The 22,281-nt window shown below is 35.9% G+C and overlaps 1 protein-coding gene across 3 annotated transcripts in view; it reads right to left on the bottom strand.

Annotated features, from left to right (window-relative positions):
- The window catches only part of TMEM260 (transmembrane protein 260), a 62,089-nt gene extending 40,950 nt beyond the window's left edge, over positions 1 to 21,139 (bottom strand). For 2 of the 3 annotated variants that reach the window (XR_004057306.1, XM_010368137.2), the window contains exons 1-3: positions 20,865 to 21,139; positions 15,971 to 16,002; positions 15,088 to 15,239 (exon numbers count right to left, since the gene is read on the bottom strand). Coding sequence is in view for 2 of the 3 variants with exons in the window: in XM_010368137.2 (XP_010366439.2) it covers positions 15,088 to 15,239; positions 15,971 to 16,002; positions 20,865 to 21,024 (344 nt within the window). In the remaining variant the exon portion in view is untranslated. The remainder of the gene's footprint in view (positions 1 to 15,087; positions 15,240 to 15,970; positions 16,003 to 20,864) is intronic. The other variant, XM_030930548.1, reaches the window with a different exon arrangement.
- Between the last annotated feature and the right edge of the window lie 1,142 nt (positions 21,140 to 22,281).

The following is a 22,281-nucleotide window of genomic DNA, read 5'->3' as shown; positions in this document are numbered from 1 at the left end:
ACCAAAACTAGTGGGTAAAAATTTTGGAGTAGCAGAATATGTACAGTCTCAAGGTACTGCCCTATGAATAGATGAATTACCAAGGGAAAAATGGTAACTTTACAGTGGTGAAAACTGTCAGACACAATCTTAACCACGTGACCAAAATTAACAGCATTAGTAACAGGACAAACATCATATGCTTCCCAATCTATTCCAGTGAAAAGAATACAGCATCATTTCTACAGCATTCCTGCAGAAATGTGTTACCTGAAGCAAAGCGGAATAAAATCCTGATATAAATGAATCCTCAGGAAGAAAACTCAACATTCACTAATCTACAATGACTTTTAACACATATTCTTACACTCAGAAAGGCATCCGAGGCCGTGTGCGGTGGGTCACGCCTGTAATCCCGGCACTTTGGGAGGCCAAGGCGGGCGGATCACGAGGTCAGGAGATCGAGACACCAAGACCATCCTGGCTAACATGGTGAAACCCCGTCTCTACTAAAAATACAAAAAAATTAGCCGGGCATGGTGGCGGGCACCTGTAGTCCCACCTACTTGGTAGGCTGAGGCGGGATTAGAATTATGAACTACATTAACTGTCTTTTCAAATATTTCATAAGGCTTTAAAAATTGAAGAATGCAAGGTAAAAATTCTGACTTCAATGATGACATTTATCTAGTTACCTTAGATTGTTACACAAAGTTAGGTACATGAGTATTTTACTGAAGACTAATCCCGTATCAGCAAGGTCTATAATCTGAATTCTCTCTCTCTGTTTCTCCACTAAGGTCAAGATGGTTTTGCAATAAATAATCCATGTACTCTTTCACCTGATTTTCCTTGGCATTAGAGAAATAATTTGTGAGACCGCTGAGTCAAATAGTAGAAGACAAGGTAACTGATTATGAAATCAGCAATGGGAATCAAATCTAAAATCTCAACCTTTTTAGCATCGGATGAACTTGCTCAGAAATCAAACTAAGTCTATAGGAATTTGCCTTGTAGTCCTAATGTATGGCACACAAAAGCGTAGTGGATCTTTCAATTTGTTTGTTTCCCAACAGCAGCATATGAGGGTCTGATGTTTCCACATCCTAGTGGGCACTTACTATCTAGTTTAATTCTAGCCACCCTAGTCGGTGTGAAGTGGCATCTCACTGAAGTTTGGATTTCCATTTTCCTAATGGCTAATGCTGTTAAGCATCTTTTTCTGTGTTTATTGGCCATTTGTGTATCTCCCTTAAAGAAATATCTATTCAGATCCTTTGCTCATTTCTTAAATTGGATTGTCTTTTTATTATTGAATTGTAGAGTTCTTCCCAACTTCCTTTTACTATATTTCTTTTCAGCTAACCACAGCCAGAGTCACCTGCTTGCAACCAAGAACCCTGACTGAAACATACTATCTTCCCTCTTTAGTATACTTCCCATTATTTTTTCAAGGAAAAGTGTGAAGAAATTCTGAAAATAAAACGCTCCTGTTCTCCTAGTCTTGTACAAAACAGAAGAGAGGAAGCACACCTCTAGGAGCAGAAAGTCATGTGTACATCCATATATAGGATATATAGAAAGTGAAATGTTTTAGAGGACCCAGTATTCATGTTTTCGTACAATAATCTAGATAGGGTAAGCCTGTATGAATTTCTTTGATTTCAATAGGATTTTATAAGTCAAACTCTGAATGCTCCTTAAAATGCACATATTTCAACACACTGCCTTTAAAAGTTTACTTTATGACAGTTAATATGTAGGCTATTTACTGCTTATTTAAATGTTGACCAAATTATCTAGTGCATCTGACTAATCATCATCTCTTTTCATTTTGGAAGAAAAATTATCCAAATAATTTGTAAGACCCAATGACTTTGGATTTTTCCAAAGAGGATGACAGACAATTTAGACAATAGATTCTAACATTCTCTAAAAAACTTGAGATGCTTGAACTACCATTTTGTATGGGTTTATGTTGTATTCAGTCCAAGTAACACATACATGTTTAATTGATTCTGTTTCCAAAGATAGGTTCAGCTAAGTCTTCCAAATCAGGAGGTTTTTTGTTTGTTTTTGTTTTTCCTTCACACCTTATCCAGTTATGCAGCAACGAAAACAGACTGAGGATCATGAGCCAGTTTATCAGAGCTATATATATAATAAGACTCCTCTGTTAATACAAAAAAAAATTTTAAGTTTACTTTATGCTAAGACTCAGAATCAATCAACTGTTACTTGCCATGTAACATATACAAACTAGTAGATTAAGAGGTTGAAATAACTTGAAACATCTGTTATGGAAAAATTCCACAGCTCAAGAGGGATACACACAAGGCTTTGTAGGTAGCAATTAATGCTCAGCTGAGTTTGAAGACTACAGCAACTGTGGAGATGGAGCAGCAGCGTCAGTACACATGGCTATGGATAGGTCTGCAGGAGCCTGAGCCAGGCTTTATTATGATAATAAAATAAAATACTATTTTATCCTGGAGAAGCTGGATGGAGCCATCCTTTGGGGCTTTACTAGGTCAGAGGGACAGAAGGGCAAAAGGACAGAAGGACAAGAAGGAGAGTTAAAGTAATGAATCATAGGGCCTAGACTGAATAGAAAAGGAAGTAAAGAGACAGTGTGAGTCATCAATGAAATGAGTGAAATGAAAGCTAAAGTCATACCAGGGAGTAAAAAGTAGGTTGGAGAAGGGAACATCAAATTGTTAGTGGATGGAACAGGCCAGTTAAACAAGATTAGACTCTACTGTTGAAAGCAGCCAACGATGGAACAGAGTTTTAGAAAGCTATTCTCAAAATACTAAGATTTTCAATAAACTAAGTATCTGTCCTGAAAGTCTGCCAGCAGTTGGTACATGTGCACTAGTAAGTCTGCAGGCTGAGAGCAACATAGAAATAAGGTCTGTGGCCCACTGCCATGGCTTCACAGGCATGATACTAAGGAGCTGTGACTCCCATGTCAGGACACAGCAAGTCATGTCTGTGATTTGTGCTGACACATCAAAGGATGATGCCAGTAGTGATAAGGATGATAAGACTTTGCAAGTCTTCAGTTAATTCACTGATTCTGTAAGAAGACAGTCTCATTATATTGCTCAAGTCATATTTCCTATGCATTATCTGAGCATGCTTCATTTCACCTTAGTGAGACAAAGATAAATGACTACAAAGCAGGTTGGCATCGGGGATGATTTCATGAAGACACATTTCAGGGTAAGAGCTAGGCTCAGTATCAGCCTCACATGTCCACATCTGCGGCCTCTACCTCTCTTCTCACTGTAGCCTTCTATTGAAATTGCTCTTGCTGAGGTCCCCAGTGACAACAGGCTTTCTGGACCTCTCTGCTGTGTTGTTGATCCCTGTTGATGACCACTCCCCTCAACACACTTTACTGAGTTGACGTCTAGGACTGCATATCCCCCTGATTTTCCTTTTATGGCTCTGGATCTTCCTTCTGTGTGTGTGTGTGTGTGTGTGTGTGTGTGTGTGTGTGTGTGTGTGTTTCTGAGTGTCTCCTCTTTTTCCATTAATTTCTTTAAAGCTGGTTATTTCCCCAGATTTCATTCTCAGACAACTGCTTTTCTCACTCTACACACTGTAGGTGGCTAGAGTAACTTTATCCACTATCTTGATTTCAACTGCTAACCACAAACTGAAAAAAACAGATCTGTTCCCAGCACTGCACTCTCCTGTACTGTCGGACTTAAATATCTCCAACCAACTATGGTACACCCCAATGCCAGTCCAACTCTGGATGCCCCATAGAACCTCAGTGTCAACATGTACAAAATTAATTTCTCATTCTCTTTTCTAAAAATGATTTCCTACTCCTGCATTCTCTATCTTAGTGACCTTCATTATCTACCTAGTTATTTAAGTTAAGATACCTGGTAGTGATCATCAAAGCTTCTTTCCCCCCCCACCCCTGTCAAAAATAACACATCCTGCCAATTTCATTTCATAGTAATTTTTAAAGCTCATCTTCCCTCCATCCATACCACCACCATTCCATGTTAGCTATTATCATCATCTCAGACTCAAACCAACCCAACAACGTGGTAAGCCACCTCCAGGCCTATGCCCGCCATTGCCAACAGAGTAAGAGATTCAAAACATATCTGACCTCACACCTTTCTGACTCCAACACTTTAATGACCTCTCCTTTAATGAGAAAACATAATATAAGCCCCTCATCATGACATAAAAAAACCTTTCATGATCTGGTCTTTTAATGTAACACATCAAACTTTATGTTTCAGCAACACTAAATGACTTGCAAGTCCCTATACTTAAAAGCTGTTTCTCCACTTCGAGGTTTCTTTGCAAATGAGGTTCTCTATACAGGTTGAGGACCCCTATCTGAAATGCCTGGGACCAGAAGTCTTTCAAATTTTGGATTTTTTCAGATTTTGGAGTATCTGAAGAACACATATCAGTTAAACATTTCTAATCAGAAAATCTGAAATGCAATATGCTCCAATGAGCACTTCCTTTGGGTATTATGTCAGTATTCAAAAAGTTTCAGATTTTGGAACATTCTGGATTTCGGATTTTTTGATTAGGGATGCTTAACTTGTATGTAGAACACTGTTTTGCCTTCACTTCGCTAACTCCCATGTAACTATTTACAACTCAGTATAAGCATCGTCTTTGGCAAGTATTCCCGGAAACATTTTCTCTAAGACTAGGATACTTGCCCCTTCTCTAGGTTCTCATCCAATTAAATGCAATAAATAGGTATGAAATAGATTTTTCTGTATTAAAAAAATGACTCTGAGGAATATAAATTTTTAACTGTAACCTAATCAAAACACTATAAAGAAATCAGATTTGAATAACTTAAAATCCTCTATATAATGTATTATAAAGTCAAAAAATTATTTTTGGACTATTGATAATATTGGATAATCTGTCAGCATATTGATATACTTTTTAATTAAAAATATATCTCAATATATATGTCTGTGTATATATATATATACACACACACACTCACATATATGTGTGTGTCCCTAGAAAAACTATTTGATTTTTTGAAAAACTGTTTTCCATATATATATTATTTTAGACGTACTTTATTTGTAGTTTTTAATGCTCTCCAAGTAGCAATGGTTTCTAATGACCTCAATGTAACTCCAAACATTTTCAAATAATGTTGGATAAAATTACTTATGCCATTATTTGGAAAGAAATATTTTTTTAAACTGCAAAAAATTAAGACAAAAGATGTTTTGGTCTTGGGGTAAATTTTAAGAGTCATGTTCTTTATTACTATATAAATGATGTCTTGGTAACAAATGCTATTAAGGGAAAAGTTAAAGAATTCATTTAAAACTTGTTACATTGATTTTTGTTTTGTTAAATAAAATGATGTTTGTATGGACAGATTTTCCAGAAACTAAGGAATACTATTTTATCATTCTGTACTTTAATTCAAGTGTTTAAATATTCGTTTAGCAAGGGTATAGAAGCAATAATTTATTTTTAAATACTTTCTATTTTCATACTTTATTCCTTGTCTATAAAATAAATATTTCAAAGAGAATAATAAAATATAGACTGGGCGTGGTGGCTCATCCCTGTAATCCCAGCACTTTGCAAGGCCAAGGCAGAGAATCGCTTGTGCTTGGGGGTTCATAACCAGCCTGGGCAACATACTGAGATTTCATCTCTACTAAAAAATTTAAAAAAATAAAAATTAGCTGGGCATGGTGGCACATGCTTGTAGTCCCAGCTATGTGGGAGACTGAAGCAGGAGGATGGCTTGAGCCCAGGAGGTTGAGGCTGCAGTGAGCTATCATAGCACCACTGTACTCTGGCCTGGGTGACAGGCCTGACTCCAAAAAATAAAATAAGATAAAATATAGGTTCACAGTTACTCATATTGCCTTTCACACACTGATTTGTAGAGACAGTTCCTTAATTTTCTCAAACTTTTGTGAAATTTCAAACAAAACACATCAAATTTCTATTCATTTTATATTTTATTGAGCCAAACAACAATGAACTATCCAAATCAATAAGGCACTACATATTGGAGCTAGAAAAAAAAAGTTGAATCTGCAGAAGGCTTTCTTACCTGCGCAGAAATTCAAATGAGGTTGTGATGCTACAAAAATCATAACAAATATATCTGAAGGCATATCTAGTCTCACACTTGCTAAGAGAGATTACTGAGAAGCACATTTATCATCTGTTTATTATGAGTTTAAAAGAAAGCCATTTTCCTATGAATTTACAGAATTCCTAGAGCTTCCAATTAATCCACTATCCTTTTGGATCGCTAGGGCCTTTATTATCTTATGATCGTGGCCAATTATCATCCCTGTCAATGAAGCGAACCTGTGAGTGAGTGATCAGACAAGTTAGTTGCAATCTCTTTTTGGGAATAACTCTAATCAGGAGACATACTCTATAAAAAAATTTTCCCCTGGAAAGGCTACAACATATATTTAAAATTTTTTTGGCAGAGGTAAATTATATAAGTAGAGCAAAACATTATTCATAAATCTTTTGCATATAATACTATTAAATGAATTGGTAGTCCAAATTTCTGACTTAAGTAATCTATTAAAAATAAATGGAAGGACTGTCCAATCTGACATTATTTAAATAGGAGATTTAAATGAAATTGTTAATCTGAGCTCACAAAATAAGCTATCTTGTGTAATCCATAAAGTCTAAAGTGTAGATGAACTATAAATAAAACTACACCCAAAATAAGACAGACAAACAATTGTCATCTACCTGTAGAGTAAGTCTGATGATTTTTTTCAAGTAAAAATGACATAATCAAAAACATGATTGTGTTTTCACTTGGCAATCCAGGATACCTATTTTCAATTTCCATTTTATTCTTTTGAACAAATATGCTTAATATTTTTAAAGAGCAACTAAGGAGTTAATAACATGCTAAAGCAGAATCTTAAAATTAGCCCATTAAAGTGAAAAGACATTTTTTTCACTGAAATTGATTATTAATTCAACCAAACTAAAAGCAAAAGAGAAATTCAAATGAGGTTGTGAATAAATGAGAACTCTTTTCACCAGAACTCACAGATACATGGCTAATAGTTTAAACTATTTTCTATTTTAACTTAAGAACACTTTATGATGAATTAGATATGAGAAAAACATGTTTTCCATTCTCAATCTAATTCTCACAGAGCCCCAAAAGAGCATGGTCAAATGAGGTATGCCTTCAAATGAAATACATATTTTTATCATCTATTCTGACTTATAGAAAGATAAAAATCACATTAGGTCATATGAGGAAAAGATCACAATCTTCAAACACTACCACTATGATAATTTTAATAACACAACGCTTGTATTATAAAAGATACTCGCCTGTCAATACCAATAATCAAAATCAAGTTTTTACACTGTTAGAGAGATAAACTTAATTCTAAGATCTCATAATAATGGGGGAAAGCACTGATATAGATTATTCAAAATATCAAATCCAAAAGTCACTGAAGTACATTTTGTTTTATATAAATAATTTTATACTTCATATAAAAAATACGCTTTACAGTATATTTGAAGTAGATAGATCTTCCTGATTGCTTTTTACTTAGGTTAACAATAAAACCACGTAGTTTACATTCCAGGAGAGCACAGTGTTTAGTCAACAAAAAAAGACACACCAAGAGTATGATAGATAGTATGGGTAGGGCAGTCAAGTGTTTAAAATCTCACCCAGATCATGCAAATGACAGAAATTCTCCACTGGAGTAAGGATGATGTGATGCTATTAAGCATCAAATGTGAGCATGAGAATTCTCTGCTTAAAACACAACTGTCTCTTTTTTTGGTCCACAAAATTCACGAGACCTAGATAAGATTCCTAAGAAATGTACTGATTGTGTAGCAGTTTTCTCACTGATGGAATACTATTCATCTGTTGACACAATGGATAAATCACGAGGTTACAATTTACACCATTGACACAGGTTTGCTATTGATAAGGTATATTTTTCTTTCCGCTACACAGTATTTGATTTTCATGTGTAGTCACATGTTTGTATAACCCTTAATCAAAAGGCAAATAACAGAAACCTGAAATTCTTTCCGAACACACATTTGACATGCCTCATAAAATTCATGAATGTATTTGTCTTCAGTGTTACTTGTATGCAAAGAACCCAACACAGAAGGTACACTGCACTATGTCTATACTGAGTGTACTGAGAATTCCTACTTGAAATGGAATTTGGGCAGGCCACAGTGCAGCATCTGAACGTTATTGTTTAATAAATTACTATTAGTATCAATTCACAGTGACAACTAAAATAGTGCAGCTGACTACAGGGAAGAAGTATGGTAAAGGAGGATAAAATGAACGGCAAATCCACCACCCTTATCCTTCCACATTCCTATCTTTCTGGGTCTGGTTCATGAAAATGATATAGAAGTTCCCTTCAGGCTCATTCACATAATCAACACCATGTATTTCTCTCTCCAGTCTACCTGGAGAATGGTCAAACTAGAGAGCTAAGTTGCTGAAAATGTAAGTCCTGCTAAGCCTCCTTCTTTTGGTGGCAGCTCACTCAACAGTCTTTCAATAAATATGTTCTGGGTATCTAATATGTGCCAGGTGCTCTGTGGGAAAATTATAATGAGGCCACTGAGAGAGCAGAATATAAATCTTCTCATTGTCAAGTTTACACCTAAGAACATAAACCAATAATTTAGGACATGATATAAAAGGTACATCTGTGAAGTCATCACCACTGAACCTAAAAAAATTTAAAATATTTCCATCTTTAATGAATTTGCAAATAAGTCCTTTCTTCCACATTTTAGAAAAATTTACTGTCATTCCAGATAAAATCTTACTAAGGTTAGTTCTACTTCATGTGGTTTGATCAAAAGGAGAACTGTTTTACTCAGAATTTTTAGCTATATAAATATTCACTACCAGTACTCTAAAAGGAAAAGTATAAAGTATTATTCCTGATTCAAAAAAATTCCTGTATTTCACTCTACATAAAATTAGAATGAAAAATTTAAAGTCTTCAAAAAGGAAAAAAGCACAACTAAAATGCAGGAAGTAAGGTTAGGAATAGCTCCCATAAATCAAATGTAATCACACAATTTCCATTAGAATTAAGAGTTGTGCATTAGCTATTAAATGATAAAGCTATTCAAAGTTTAAAACAACTCATTTTATTATACTCCATCAACATATTCCTGAATATGTGGAAGAAAACACTGAACTAGGCTTTATAGGAACAACCCCAATTTACTTCACATTTTACTAAGTTTTCACAGTATGCCAGATAACTTGCACAACAGTACGGCCTGGTTTAAAATAACTCCCCAGTTACAGACTTTAGTCCATTTTGTTTAAAATGTATAAAGACATATAAAACCTCAAGATTAGTTTGTTACTCAATCTTCAAAATGTATTTTGCATTGAGTAGCAAGACTGAAATTGGTTAAAAGGATATTGCATCAGAGTATTCTTAAAGGCACCGGCCAAGGCATATCATCACGCTAAGTTCTTTTTAACTGAAAACTTAGAAGATGTTGTGTAATTCTCACCATATTAAGATACAACAAGTATAGGAAGTCAATGTAAAACATCCAAATAACTAAAGTCAACAGAATAAGGGTATTAAACTACTTTCATCAGCAATACTAACCAACTTAATAAACAATAGAGATTTAATATTAAGTAGTCTTATGCAAAGTTATGAAGTGTATCTTAATATCTCAATTCATTAAGACTATTTTCTATTTTTATGGCTTTGAAAAGCACCAAATCTATATGAGTTATGAGCTATAATGTTATTTGTAATTTAAAGAAATATGTGCCTTTATTATTACAACCATAATAACTGATGACTAGTTCCAGTGGCAAAATCTCGGCAGGAAACAGATTTAGCAATTTAAATGTTTTATAAGTTTTTGTAATTGAGGAAACTTTTCATAATCTGACATTTGTTAAAACCACTTATTAGAAATTATGCAGCACAGTAGCTGTGGAAATATGAGCTAGCTTCACAATTATAAAGTCAGCCTATGTAGCCCTTTCCTATTGTATACAGTGGCATAAACCCCACGGCGGCCTATCAGCTAACTGGCAGGCAGGGGGCTGCTCTATTCAAAGTGAGAGATACAAGCTGCAGGGCAAAAACCTGGCAGCTCCCATCTGACCCCACAATCCCCTACTGGTGACAGCTCCAAGCTCCATGGCAAATTAGGCCTTCTCATATTACAATTGGAGAAGACAGATTCCATTAGCAGTATCTGAAATTGAGTGGAGAGCTGCACTGTTATCAGACTTGACTCATAAGCACTGCTATTAATCAGAGCTATGATAGCATTTATATATTTCAAGCTATCTGCTGCCGCTGTGATATTCTGCTACAAAGGGTTGATGGGACTTAGGAAAGTGAACAATAGAGCTTTCTGGGAAAAGCAGAGTAAATCAAGAAAGTCTATGACTTCCGCACATTCTGAAGGGATTGTGGTTTACATAAATTTTCTCCCAATTGGAGATTGAGCTCTTCCTCATCTTACACATGGGATTTAGTTGTCACTCAATGGTAACAGCTGTGAAAAGGTGAAGCGGCCCACCGCTCAGAATATTGCCTTCGCTTTTAAAGCAATTAACCCGTGAACAGGAGGATACCTGGTGATATCAAAGGGATTAGGCCAGGCAGTGCATTATTAACATTTCCTTGAACTAATTCTTACTCTGACTAGCTGTCAGAAAAGACTCTACAGTCTTAAAAAAGAGTTTTTGCCCTGCTTTTTTTCCCTTCAAAATGAAGCGCTGCTATTTGAGCCTAATATGTCCCTCTACTTATAAGAAAATGCAAATGAACCAAGCTCTTAATATTCTTAAGCAGTCTAAGTCAATGCAAGTTTAATACAAGTACGAGAGAAATATATGATCAATTAACCAGGGATCAAGACAGATATTCTCCTGAACGGAAATTAACTCTCCAGTACTTTCCATTCTTCTTCAACTACAAAAACTTGGTGACTATTTGTTACTTATGCATAGTTACTTGTGAAATTAGGAAGAGCTTCACATTATTCTCTATGGCAATAATCTAAAACACTCTTTGAGCTGGAAAATCCAAATGTCCCTTAAGCAGGAGATTCTGCATTCTCTAAGGTATGGCATTTTAATTTTCTATTCTTTATTGAATGGAATCTTAGCTGAAGCTAAAAGAATAGCAGACCCAGTGCTCAGAATCAAGTCTTCACCTTCTAAAATTTAATCGAATTTTTAGAAGCAACATCATGTTTAAAAATATATAAGGTATACAATTACAAAATCCATGAGTTAAATACTGGCACAAAACAATCTGCCAGAAGATATTTAAGGATTACTGAAAATGATTGTACGTTCTTTGTAGTAAGCAAAGTTTCAATATACCTTTAATATTATTAATATTCCTATATTCTAGGTAATCTACTTGACATTAAGAGATCTGATGTCTTACTGTGCAATATTAATGATGTTAGAAAATATTTTTATGTGAGTTTCCTGAAACTATACCTTTTAGAAAAAATATTTGAAAAACTGCCTATTTAATGGTGACTTTGTATCACTTTCTTTAAAATAAGCACTGAATTTTGATTATAAAAACTAAGAGCTTTACTTTCAATTCACATGAGTGTTCAACAAATATCGTGGAATGAATTCTTCTATAGTTCCATTTGACTGGTAATAGTTTGAAAAGGATAGGCTGACTCTCAGGCCTGTTGAGAATATATCCCCTGCACTGTAACTACCAAAATAAATGACACAACATATACCCTCCTCTGATATCATAAGCAATTTAAATCTTCCCTGAGGTAAATAATTTTTATACAATGCTATCAACATGCTCCCTTCTCTTTTAGTGATACCGGAACATATGAAGGGTTAGAATATAGATGTTTAATGATAGTGACTTCAGTACTCCTTCTTTATTCAGTAAATAAGACCTAGTTTGATAATTTTGAAATTCAAGCATTAAATAATGTTAAATGGTGTTCATGTTAATGATTCATATTATGTATAACTTTAACATTTTATATTAATAGGATCTGTGAATTTCAAACAGAATAGGGCATTTTAAATATTATGCTATTAAATTTAAAAATCATTTACTTTAATAGCCTTAAAAAAGAAAACCCCAGTTCCCAGAAATCACTAACTAGATTACAGTCTCAGAAACACAGATGTACACATTAATAAAATGAATACTATTTCATATAAATGAAATGTACTAGATTAAACTCCCCTAACATAATACATGCTTAAAAATACTCTTTAAGGGGACAATACATAAATAAATACATATGGAAACAACTGCCACAAGCTCACTATTTTTAATTCAATAAACTACAGTGACACATAGGGCTTTCAATGTGCTGTTTTACTCACATGCTTTCTACATTAAAGCAAAGCAAATATAAATGAGTTCTTGCCAACCATTAGGAAAGATTGACAAAAAATGCAGTGTTAATGACATCTTACAGCTTTTAAAAGCAAGAGAAAGATGCAAGAAAAGCAAAAATTACATAGTAATTGGAAACAACGAATAAATTGGTCTTTCAATCTAAGTCATGTTTACTGAAAAAAATGGAGCTTTTTACATCAACACATTTAAACAGAAATTTGCTTTTGAAATAAAATCTTTGTTTAAAAGGTACAGAAAGTCTTTATGTCCACCCCAAGAGCTAAATATAGTGAATGCTATGTGAACAATTACCTGAAAAAAACCTAAACCTGTTAAAAGAATTAATTTACTGCACACCAGTCAGCACTAATCCTACATGTACAGTAATGGTCTCTTAAGTGATGGGGGAAAGAAAGAATAAAACTGTTTCCTGGATCAAAACCCTTCAATATTCAACAACAAAATGGAATGATGATTTGGTTTGTAAATGAATAAAGTAGTGAAATGTCTCCTAAACAAATTCTGATAAGGGAGTCAACCTGCAAAGAAACACATTTACTGTACGCTGGGACAGGAAAAAAGCCATCACTGTAATGGTTGCACAAAAACTGTGTCCTGCTGTTGGGTTTATATTCACAGAAGAAAGGTTTTAAAGGTTAAGTTCAGGTCATACAACAAATGAAATTGTAACAAGCCAGCTGACATTGTATAATGTCTTCTTCCACTCAATCAATAGGCTACTGTTAGTCCTATTACCATAGAGATGGCTTCTCCTTTTTGAAGGGTGTCTATTGTTTGACAAAACAGATTTGCCACTTGAACTAGGTTATTCCCAAAGGACGTGTACCTTGTCAATTATTTGTATTCAAAATAATGAAGTATTTTCATATTAAAATTATGTAAGAGATAATATTGTTAGATCCCTTTTCTGAAGGAAAGCAACTTTTCCAGAGCACATACCATATAATTAAAACCACTCAAATACCTAATTTAGTCATATAAGAGATTGAATTTAAAGCACATGTCAGCAAGTATAAAATATATCATTAGCCATGTATATTAAAAGAAAAGCATTATAGGCTAGTGTGCTAATCTAAACCCATTATAATCAATCATAATAATTAATAAAAGCTATTTTTAAAGAAAAGTACTGTCCAGAGCTATCCGGATTCTGTAAATTTGTTTTTAAGATTTTTATTTATGATTTTTACAGTGGTTCTCATGTGGAATGTCATCACCAATTAATAATGTTGAAAAACATGGAAGTTTTAGAAAATGAATCCCTTTACTTGCACAGAGCTATTTATAGCTACATAACATTTAAATAGAGGTATATGTTACATAAATGATCTAAAATACAGACTATCAAAATGAACATATTAGTTTTCTTTAAATGTTTTTGTTCTAAAGTATCTTGTGAAAATTAACAAGGTACTCATTCAATACAGAACAAGGAAGTTCCTATTCAACCTAGATATTTAAAAACAAAAAACACTTTTTCTCTCAGTGGAAATACTGACAGATTCTTAATCACAAAAGACTCAGAAGGAACAATTCTAATAAAAATTATCCTAACCATTGAGAAGAAAAATATTAATAGTACGAATGAATCTAAGCAGAGGCATTATTTTAAATATTTCATAAAGACTAAAATAACAACAAATGTAATAATATAAAAATTTTGTAAAAGATCAAGTTATAATACTTGAATCTGAAAGTTTTTTCACATACAGATTAAAAGTAAACTTCCGAGTAATAGTTATGCTAACTCTTATCTTTCTATAAATAATTAAAAGAGATTTAGAATTCAGCTAAAGGGTAGTATTATGACTTTAACACAAATAAAAATATTGGTCTCCAAAAATGACATCTGAAATTGTACCTATTCAAATTATATTTACATACAGAAATCATTTGTTTTATAATAAGACAAGCAAAAGTTTTTACAAGAAGTGTCTTAATTTGGTTTTTCCTTTTGCAGAAAGTGTAATTTGTATTTTTCACTATAATCCTCTTAGGTATAGGATACACGGAGTTAAGAATGAAGGAGACAGAAACATCAAAGACAAATGAGTCACCAGCACTCTAAACTAAGGACCAATGTTTTCAAAGCAGGGCAGCCTTCCCAACTAAGAAAGTCTTCTATCAGTGAAGTACCTGGGATCTAATTTGTCTACCTTTCCTACAGCCATAATGGAGCAGAGTGAAACCTTACTAAAACCACATCCCAAATTTATTTCCTTAGTTAATAACCTTATTTCAAAAAGTATACATGTTCATATTTAGAATATAATACAACTAGATATTAGCCCTGGACCTGACAGGCAGCTGCCCATCAGCAATACTGTGAGTAATTAAATGATATTTACCACTTACCAAAAGATGAACCTCATATTGTTGAATTAAACCGGCCCATCTGCATCTTCATAAAATGACAAACCTCATTAGTTCTGCCTAATCAGAGAATTGTGATAATGAACTGTCGACACCTTCACTCCATTGTATGAAACAAAACCAACTGCATTTAAGGGGTCAAATGCATATGAAATTATTATAAATTAAGAAAGTGAAATCACATGTTAGGGAAACCAAGCAACAAAAGATGTTTTTAATGCATGTACTTGAGCCATAAGAAATCTGTATCTCCAACTGTTCAAAATTAATTTTAACTAATCAACTACTTTACCTGAAAACGGTGAAAAAAAGTAACGATGCAGCTACTGCTCCAAATAAGCCACAGAGAAGATTGACGCGGTAGGCAATTGAACCAAAAGGAAACAGTGTAATTGCCAGTTTAGCCACCAGCGTGAACAAAGGATAGCCAGGAGGATGGGCAACCTACAGAAAAATTAGCAACAGTTAGAAGAAGGGTTTCATCTAGGAAAGGAAGAGTCACACAGGCCTTAATTGAAAAGCAGCCCTTTTCTCAGGCAACTATAAAGATTAGGCACCAATGACTAAATGTTTGAATAGTGGTTTTCCATTGTAATCCTCTAGTGGCAATACAAATAAATATTTTCTTTAGTGGATTTGGCAGCGTCTATCACATGGAGCGTCACCCAGAGAAAGGGTGACATATTTCATTGTCAGTTCTTAAGCAGTTTGTTCTCTGGGTTCACAGTACATTAGGGTCATTTAAAAGGCTATTGAAAAAAAGCAGGTTCTGAAATATCGTATTGGTTAGAAAGTTGAAAGACCACACTGCTATCGGATTACCACCATGCTGACAGTCGTAAGGTCTTGCCTAAAGGGATCATGCACCATAATAAAGTTTATTAAATAATAAACTTATTAAAACTGTTAACCCGATTTATTTTATTCTCCACAGCTTATACAAAATTTGGGGTGATAATAAGGCAGCTACTGTATATATAGTAAAGGCTTTGCTTTATAATTTAGTTTAATTGGATTTAAAACTTAAAGTAAATTGTCACGTACTGTACTTATAAGTTACTAAAAACTGGGGTTTGAAAATAAATTAATCTACTTTACTCCATGCTTAATTAAACTTTCTTAATTCCTAAAACTGTTAATGAGAGCATTGATTAAACAATAAAACTAATACTTACTCCAAGCTCATGTGCAGCTGTGATCAGTTCCCCTGTGAAAAAATAATGTAAAACCAATAATTACTATTAGAGAATGACACTCCTCCAAAGTTTTCAAAATCCAAATGCTTGCATTGGGGTTTTGCATTAATTTGACTGGATAAAACTGTAAATCTGTAGAGATTTAACAGCATGAAATAGTCTAAGAATATTTTCTCCCTTAGGTCTTATTGAACAAACTATCTTTGGTAGTCTTTAAGAAGTGGTCAGTGGAAATATAGGTAAATTCCGGTTTTTTAAAAATGCTTTTTTTCCCTCTTGAAAGTTGTATCCACTTGCAAATATATAAATACTGTTGGAGCATTAGTGTAACATGCTTTGTTATCCCTCAATAAATTAGCACGAAAGTCTATAAAGATGTAATCTTATGATAACGTAAAATGTGCAGACATCTGAGGTTTGGACACTCCCTAAAATGTCCCATACTACCCTAAAACTGGCATTTGGATATCTTCTCCACATTAATTGCATTGGGTATCTTTAAACGATTTCCAAGTGTTTATTAACTGCAGGTTATTTTGGTAAGGTCTACTGTAAGACATTTTTTCAAACCATTAAATAATATTCTTTACATAGTCCTTTATAGTTCCTCACCATTAGTGACTATTTCTAAAATTATGATGCAGTAATGTAATGCTTATTTGTAAATCTTTTACGTATTCAGAGCACAAGGACTATTTCTGACTCAACCCTGAATGAATCAATATTGATGAATGACTCATGAAAGTTACTAATACCTATTAGGAAATATACTAATGTCCATTTCCTATCCTTTCATAGCTAGCAATACTTTGCTTCTAATTTCTGTCCCAGCTACAATTTAGACCTGTACTCTCTCTGGCCTGGACTATGGCAACAGACTTGACCAATCTTCTACTTCAATTCATGTTCATACTGAAATCACTTATAATCAACACATGCCTTTCCCCCTGCCTACACACACACACACACACACACACACACACACACACACACACACGGCTGGATTGCTTCCCTAGTCTAAAATTTCTCAATGGCTGCTCTCTGCTTACTGAATGAAGTTCACATTCCTCAGCATGATGTTCAAGCTTTCCATGGTTTCAAGGTCCCTTTTCTAGGCTTATATCCATGAAACCTACGTTCCCTCCAGTCAAATCTGATTACCCACTGTTTCTCTGGAGTGGTCCTCTTTTGCACCTCTTCTCACTCATTTTCTCACCCTGGAGTATTTTCCCTAGCATTCTCTCCCTAAATCCTTCAAAGCCTAGTTCAATTGCCACCTTCTCAGTAACACCTTTCCTTAGACACCTGCTTCCCCAGCCTCCCCATCAGAATTAATCACTTCTTCCTCCTCCATAGAACCTGCTTGAGTCTATTTAGCACTTCAGATTGCCTTATATTCTGGTTGGTTTTCATTTCTCTCTCCCACTAAGTTTAAAAACATTATCCTATCCATTTCACGATCCTGCCAAGATACCACCACTTCTCCCCTCTGGCCACACACAATCAATTCAAGCCATGCACACAGAGGTTAACAAAAAGACACATCATATTGTCATCGTTGCTACTAAGACACCCCTGTCTTAGGTGAGTGACTGCACCATGAAAGTGTTATAAGGGCACCTGAAGACAGATTAAGTCAATTACTTAAAGACATTTGTTAGATATTCAAGAGCACCTTAGAAACCAGCACATTTTATATCCTAAATGCTTCTTTTTAATTAGTTTATGGTCTCACAATGTCTCAAAGAACTGTTCCCTTTGTTAACTACTGCAAAGGATATGATTTTACAGTTTACTCCATAACGGATTAGCTCTGAAGTCCTTAGCTCCAAACTATTTTCATGGATTTTTTTTTTTGTTCTTGTATCTTTTTGTGACGAAGCCACCATAAGTTCAAAATTTCAAGGTCACTATTCATTCTCCTCCATTTAAAATGTATTCAGAATTATATTTAACATTAAGAAAAACAGCTTATTTTTCTCTAACTTCTTTTTACCATGGAAAAGTCAGTGTGCTGTTATTATTTCCTGGAGTTCTGTTGCTATAAAGATAAATCTGGAAAGTGACAAACTTCCATCAATTCTTATCAAATGTTAAACTAAAATAGAAATAGAAAAGATGCCCCCATTCTAAATGTATCTTTGATAAAGATCTCAAGGGAAATACTACTCTTAAATTCATTGTGATAAAGAGGAAGTGAACAGCAAAAAAAAACCCTCAGAGCTTCCCGAGTCTTGGCTCTCTCCCAATCCTTTACACGAAGGGTTCCTCAGTTATGTCTACGTGCATCAGAATCTGCTTTTTAAAAATGAAGACTCCTTGCCCATACCTCTAAACTCCCTAATCTACTAAGACCCACTGGCACTAGGGGCTCAAGTGTCCCAGGTAATTCTGAAGTACGTTCCAGTTTGAGAACTACAGCTTTGTTGTCTGTAATACAAACTAATGGCAAGCCCAGAGTTGTCAGCGGATGCTTAACCTTTACAAAAACCAGCTCCCTTTGTATCATACTTCTCAATATTAATTAGACTAGATTGTCACACATCACATCTGTTAAAGACAGTCTCATGTACAAACTAATTTAGTGAAGGCCAGCTTCCTACCCCCTCCCCGAAAAGCACCACGAGCACCCCTGCCCATAAACGAACTATGTGTGTCAAGTGGTACAAAGAATAATTTTGGCAAGACCACACAATGTGATGAATCTATGGAGTAAAACGTAAGACTTATCAGGAAGAATACATGCTTTGTATTGGTTTTGAGATGTGTTCTGTTTATTGATGAAAATATAATTCAAAAACAAATATTCAAGAATAGTACATTCAACATGTAAACACAATGATCAAATATACGATTAAGCAAATTTTCCATATTGGCATATACTTGGAAAACAGTTTATCATTCCCAAAAATGAACATAAAAATCTTAGAAGCAACCACTATTTAACATGAAACCAAACAAATTAGAAGCACCTAAAGTTTGGTAACTCAAGGTGAATACACAACTTTATTCTTTTGGGAAAAAATAAAATACAGTATTAATAAAGGCAAGGCAATAAACATGATTCTAAATAGATTTTAAATATCACTACATATGTGATGATGGATTTAGAAAAGAATTTCATGAAATGTTTTGACGAAAAGCAGAGGTTAACGGGGCATAAAGTCAATATACTTGGGTTCTTTTCCTGACTACTCTGTGTGACTTTGGGCATAGCTTAGCCTTAGTTTTCTCATTTATAAAAGGAAAATAATGATCGCACCTACTTTTAAGGGTAGCTGAGGGAGTTAAAACAACCCATATAAAGCACTTGGAACAGTGTCTGGTGCATAGTAAGTGCTCAAGAAACGTCAGTTATTATAAATCTCACTCCCACCTTTCACACTCAACCAATCATAAGTAGCTGTCAATCTTTGTATTTTTTTACAGGTAACAGAACTACCTAACCTCTGAATAATGCCCTCCAGCATCAAAACTCTCACAACTATAAAGTTACTTCCATTATGAAATACAAATCTTGGAAACATGGTACAGAAACTCCCTACTACACGAATGAAACACCATCCGTATTTGTGCAATAGGACCCGAAAGAAGGTAACAATCTGAAGATGGAACATCAAGGATCTTCAATGTGGTAGGCAGCCTTAAATATGATCCCCACTAATCCCCAACTCCTGGTATTCTCACCTGTGTAATCCTCTCACCCTTGAATATGGGTTGGGTTTACTGATGAACTTCCAGGAATAAAATGGAAAAGTGGTATATCACTCACAGTATTCGGCTACAAAATGACACAGAGGTGTCAGAGAGGTATCCTCCATCTTTTTCTTGACAGAAGTCAGTTAACTTATAGAGACCCACACAGCAAAGAACTAGATGGCGTTTCTCCCCAAATTCAGCCTTGAAAAGAACGCAGCCCCCAACCCACAAGATGACAGTAAACTTGTTCTGAGTACCAGCAACTAGCTTAAACCGCCAGATTCCTGATTTACAGAAACGGGAGACGATACACGTTTGCTGTTTAAGCTGCTCAATTTAAGGATAACTGGTCATGCAGCAAAAACTGCTTCTTCAGTCCACAGGTTCACCACCTGAAATTACAGCACCATTCTGACAAAATTCCTGGCCACGATATGGCATTACTGAATCCAAAAACAAAACATAGATCTTGTTTCTTGCCTCAAATATAAAACAATGTGATTTAACTGGCCAATGAGTCATGCTTTTCTTTTTCATAGAAACAGCCGCACCTGGCTTCCACCTTTTTAAGAGTTCTCCTGCAAATATTCTGCATGGCTAGTTCCTTCTCAATATCCAGGTTTCGACTAAAATATCACCTCTTCAGAGGTCTTTCCTGAATAGCCATTCGGAAGGACCCACTACTTAGCCCCACTCTCAATCACATTTCCCTCCTACTGTCTCCATAACTTATCACCAGTTTAATATGCTGTTTATTCATTAACTTGGGTATTGTCTAACCGCACTGGAACACTCGCAATTATCTGTTCGCCACTACTGTTCTTTTGTCTGAAACATAATAAGGACTCAGTGAGTAATATCTGTGGATTAAAAAAGAATGCAAATACTCAGGACCAGGAAAAAAGATATGGGGAAGTGGAGAGGTCATTAAGCCCCACCAGGCGAAACCAACAATAAGCCCCATCTCAAAAGCCTGAGAACTAAAGAAACGAGAACGACAGGGATGGAAACAGAAGTGGGCTCTGGAACACACAATAGTGTCCTGTGCACAGGTGGGTGGATGGAGGTCCAGAGCTGACCAAACCCAATGCCAAGAGGGGGGGCCAGACCCAGCCCCCGCCCGTTCTGGGATCAGGGGAGAGGGACAGGAGGGGCAACCCTGCATGTACTTTACCCGAGTCTCCCCCCGGCACCGAGGGGGGCAGCGTAAGGGTGAACACTGCGGCCACTGCGGCGAACACCGCGATGCCGCCGCGGATGCCCCCGGAGCGCCGCGTCCCCACTCGGACTGCCCGCCCCCGGGCCTGGCCCCTGCTGTCGCCATGGGGACTCATGGGCCAGTGGCGACCGAGGGAAGGACACGGCTGGCCCAAGGACTCGCTGCGACACAGGGTTCCCAACCGACAGGCGAGCGCAGCCTGTGCGGCAGCCACAGCGACTTCCGGGTCGAGCCTCCGCGGATTGGACAGCACCTTTCTCCGTCTGAGCGCGGGGAGGAGAAAATGCCAGGCCTCGCTTGAGCCAGGCCCTGGGAGTTTTCCCGCAGTGCACCACGCATTGGCGTTCACCTACTTATAATGTGATTTAAAATTCCTAATCACCTGGAGAGCTTTCCCTTTAAAAAGCAAGCCTGGCCACAGGCCTACCGTCTCCATGGCTATTCCCCCCTTTTATACTGACTTGGTTGGGTCTGACAGAGACCAAAGCAGCGTCGAAAACCGCGAGCGCGGAAGAGCTGCTCCTGCCCCCTACGGTGCGGGGTGGAACTGCACAAAAGGGCCATAATCAGCCAGGATCCCCTACCTGTGCTAAAACAAAGGGTGGTGTGTTTACTGTATGTGCAAAGTAAGTCAATAAATACATTAATCGCAATTATGTATTTATTACGATTTATTACGTTACTATGATTAAGTACAATAAGTCTTTGTGCTACTTATTAAATCACTGAGTAATTTTGAGAGAGATTAGAATATGCTAGTCTTTTTTTTTTTCATTCCATAGCATGATGAAAACTCTGTAGATGAGTCGGGAAATTTGAGTTCCTGTATTCATGCAAATAACTCATACCATGATAAAGGTGTCTCCTAGTTTAATGAAGAGGAGTGTTTTGCTGGAGCTTTCGACACAACAAAGTGGGAAATGAAATTGAATCACAGTATTTTACAATGAGCTGTAACGCAAAAAAAGAATCGGGGCTGTTAATAGGACAACCACATAACAGTGCAATTAAGCTTTTTAAGCTTATATTTTATGTCATTAAAGCAATTATCCTGGAGTGGGAGGGGAGGAGGGCAATCCCCATAGAATGTATCTCAAAGACACACTGAAAACCAGTGACAATCTCAAATGTGTTACATGCGGTTTGATAGGGACACAGTGACTAAACTATAGAGTAATATATACCTACCTTGACGGTCATGGGACCAGCACACCTTAGTCTTTTCCAGGCACTTATACAATTTCCAACCTTTTCCAGGTACTTTCTCAGCTGTATTGTGAGTTCCTGGAGGAGAGGGGCTGTATGGTAGAGTGCTTCTAAAATGGCTGCCCAGTATAGCCCTGCCTCCTCACTCACTTCCTGTATAATCTGC

The sequence above is a fragment of the Rhinopithecus roxellana genome, chromosome 5 (genome assembly GCF_007565055.1).
Source record: "Rhinopithecus roxellana isolate Shanxi Qingling chromosome 5, ASM756505v1, whole genome shotgun sequence".
In the NCBI taxonomy this organism is placed as follows: domain Eukaryota; kingdom Metazoa; phylum Chordata; class Mammalia; order Primates; family Cercopithecidae; genus Rhinopithecus; species Rhinopithecus roxellana.
Note: the sequence above shows the minus strand (reverse complement) of the source record. Positions and strands in the feature narration are given on the sequence as shown.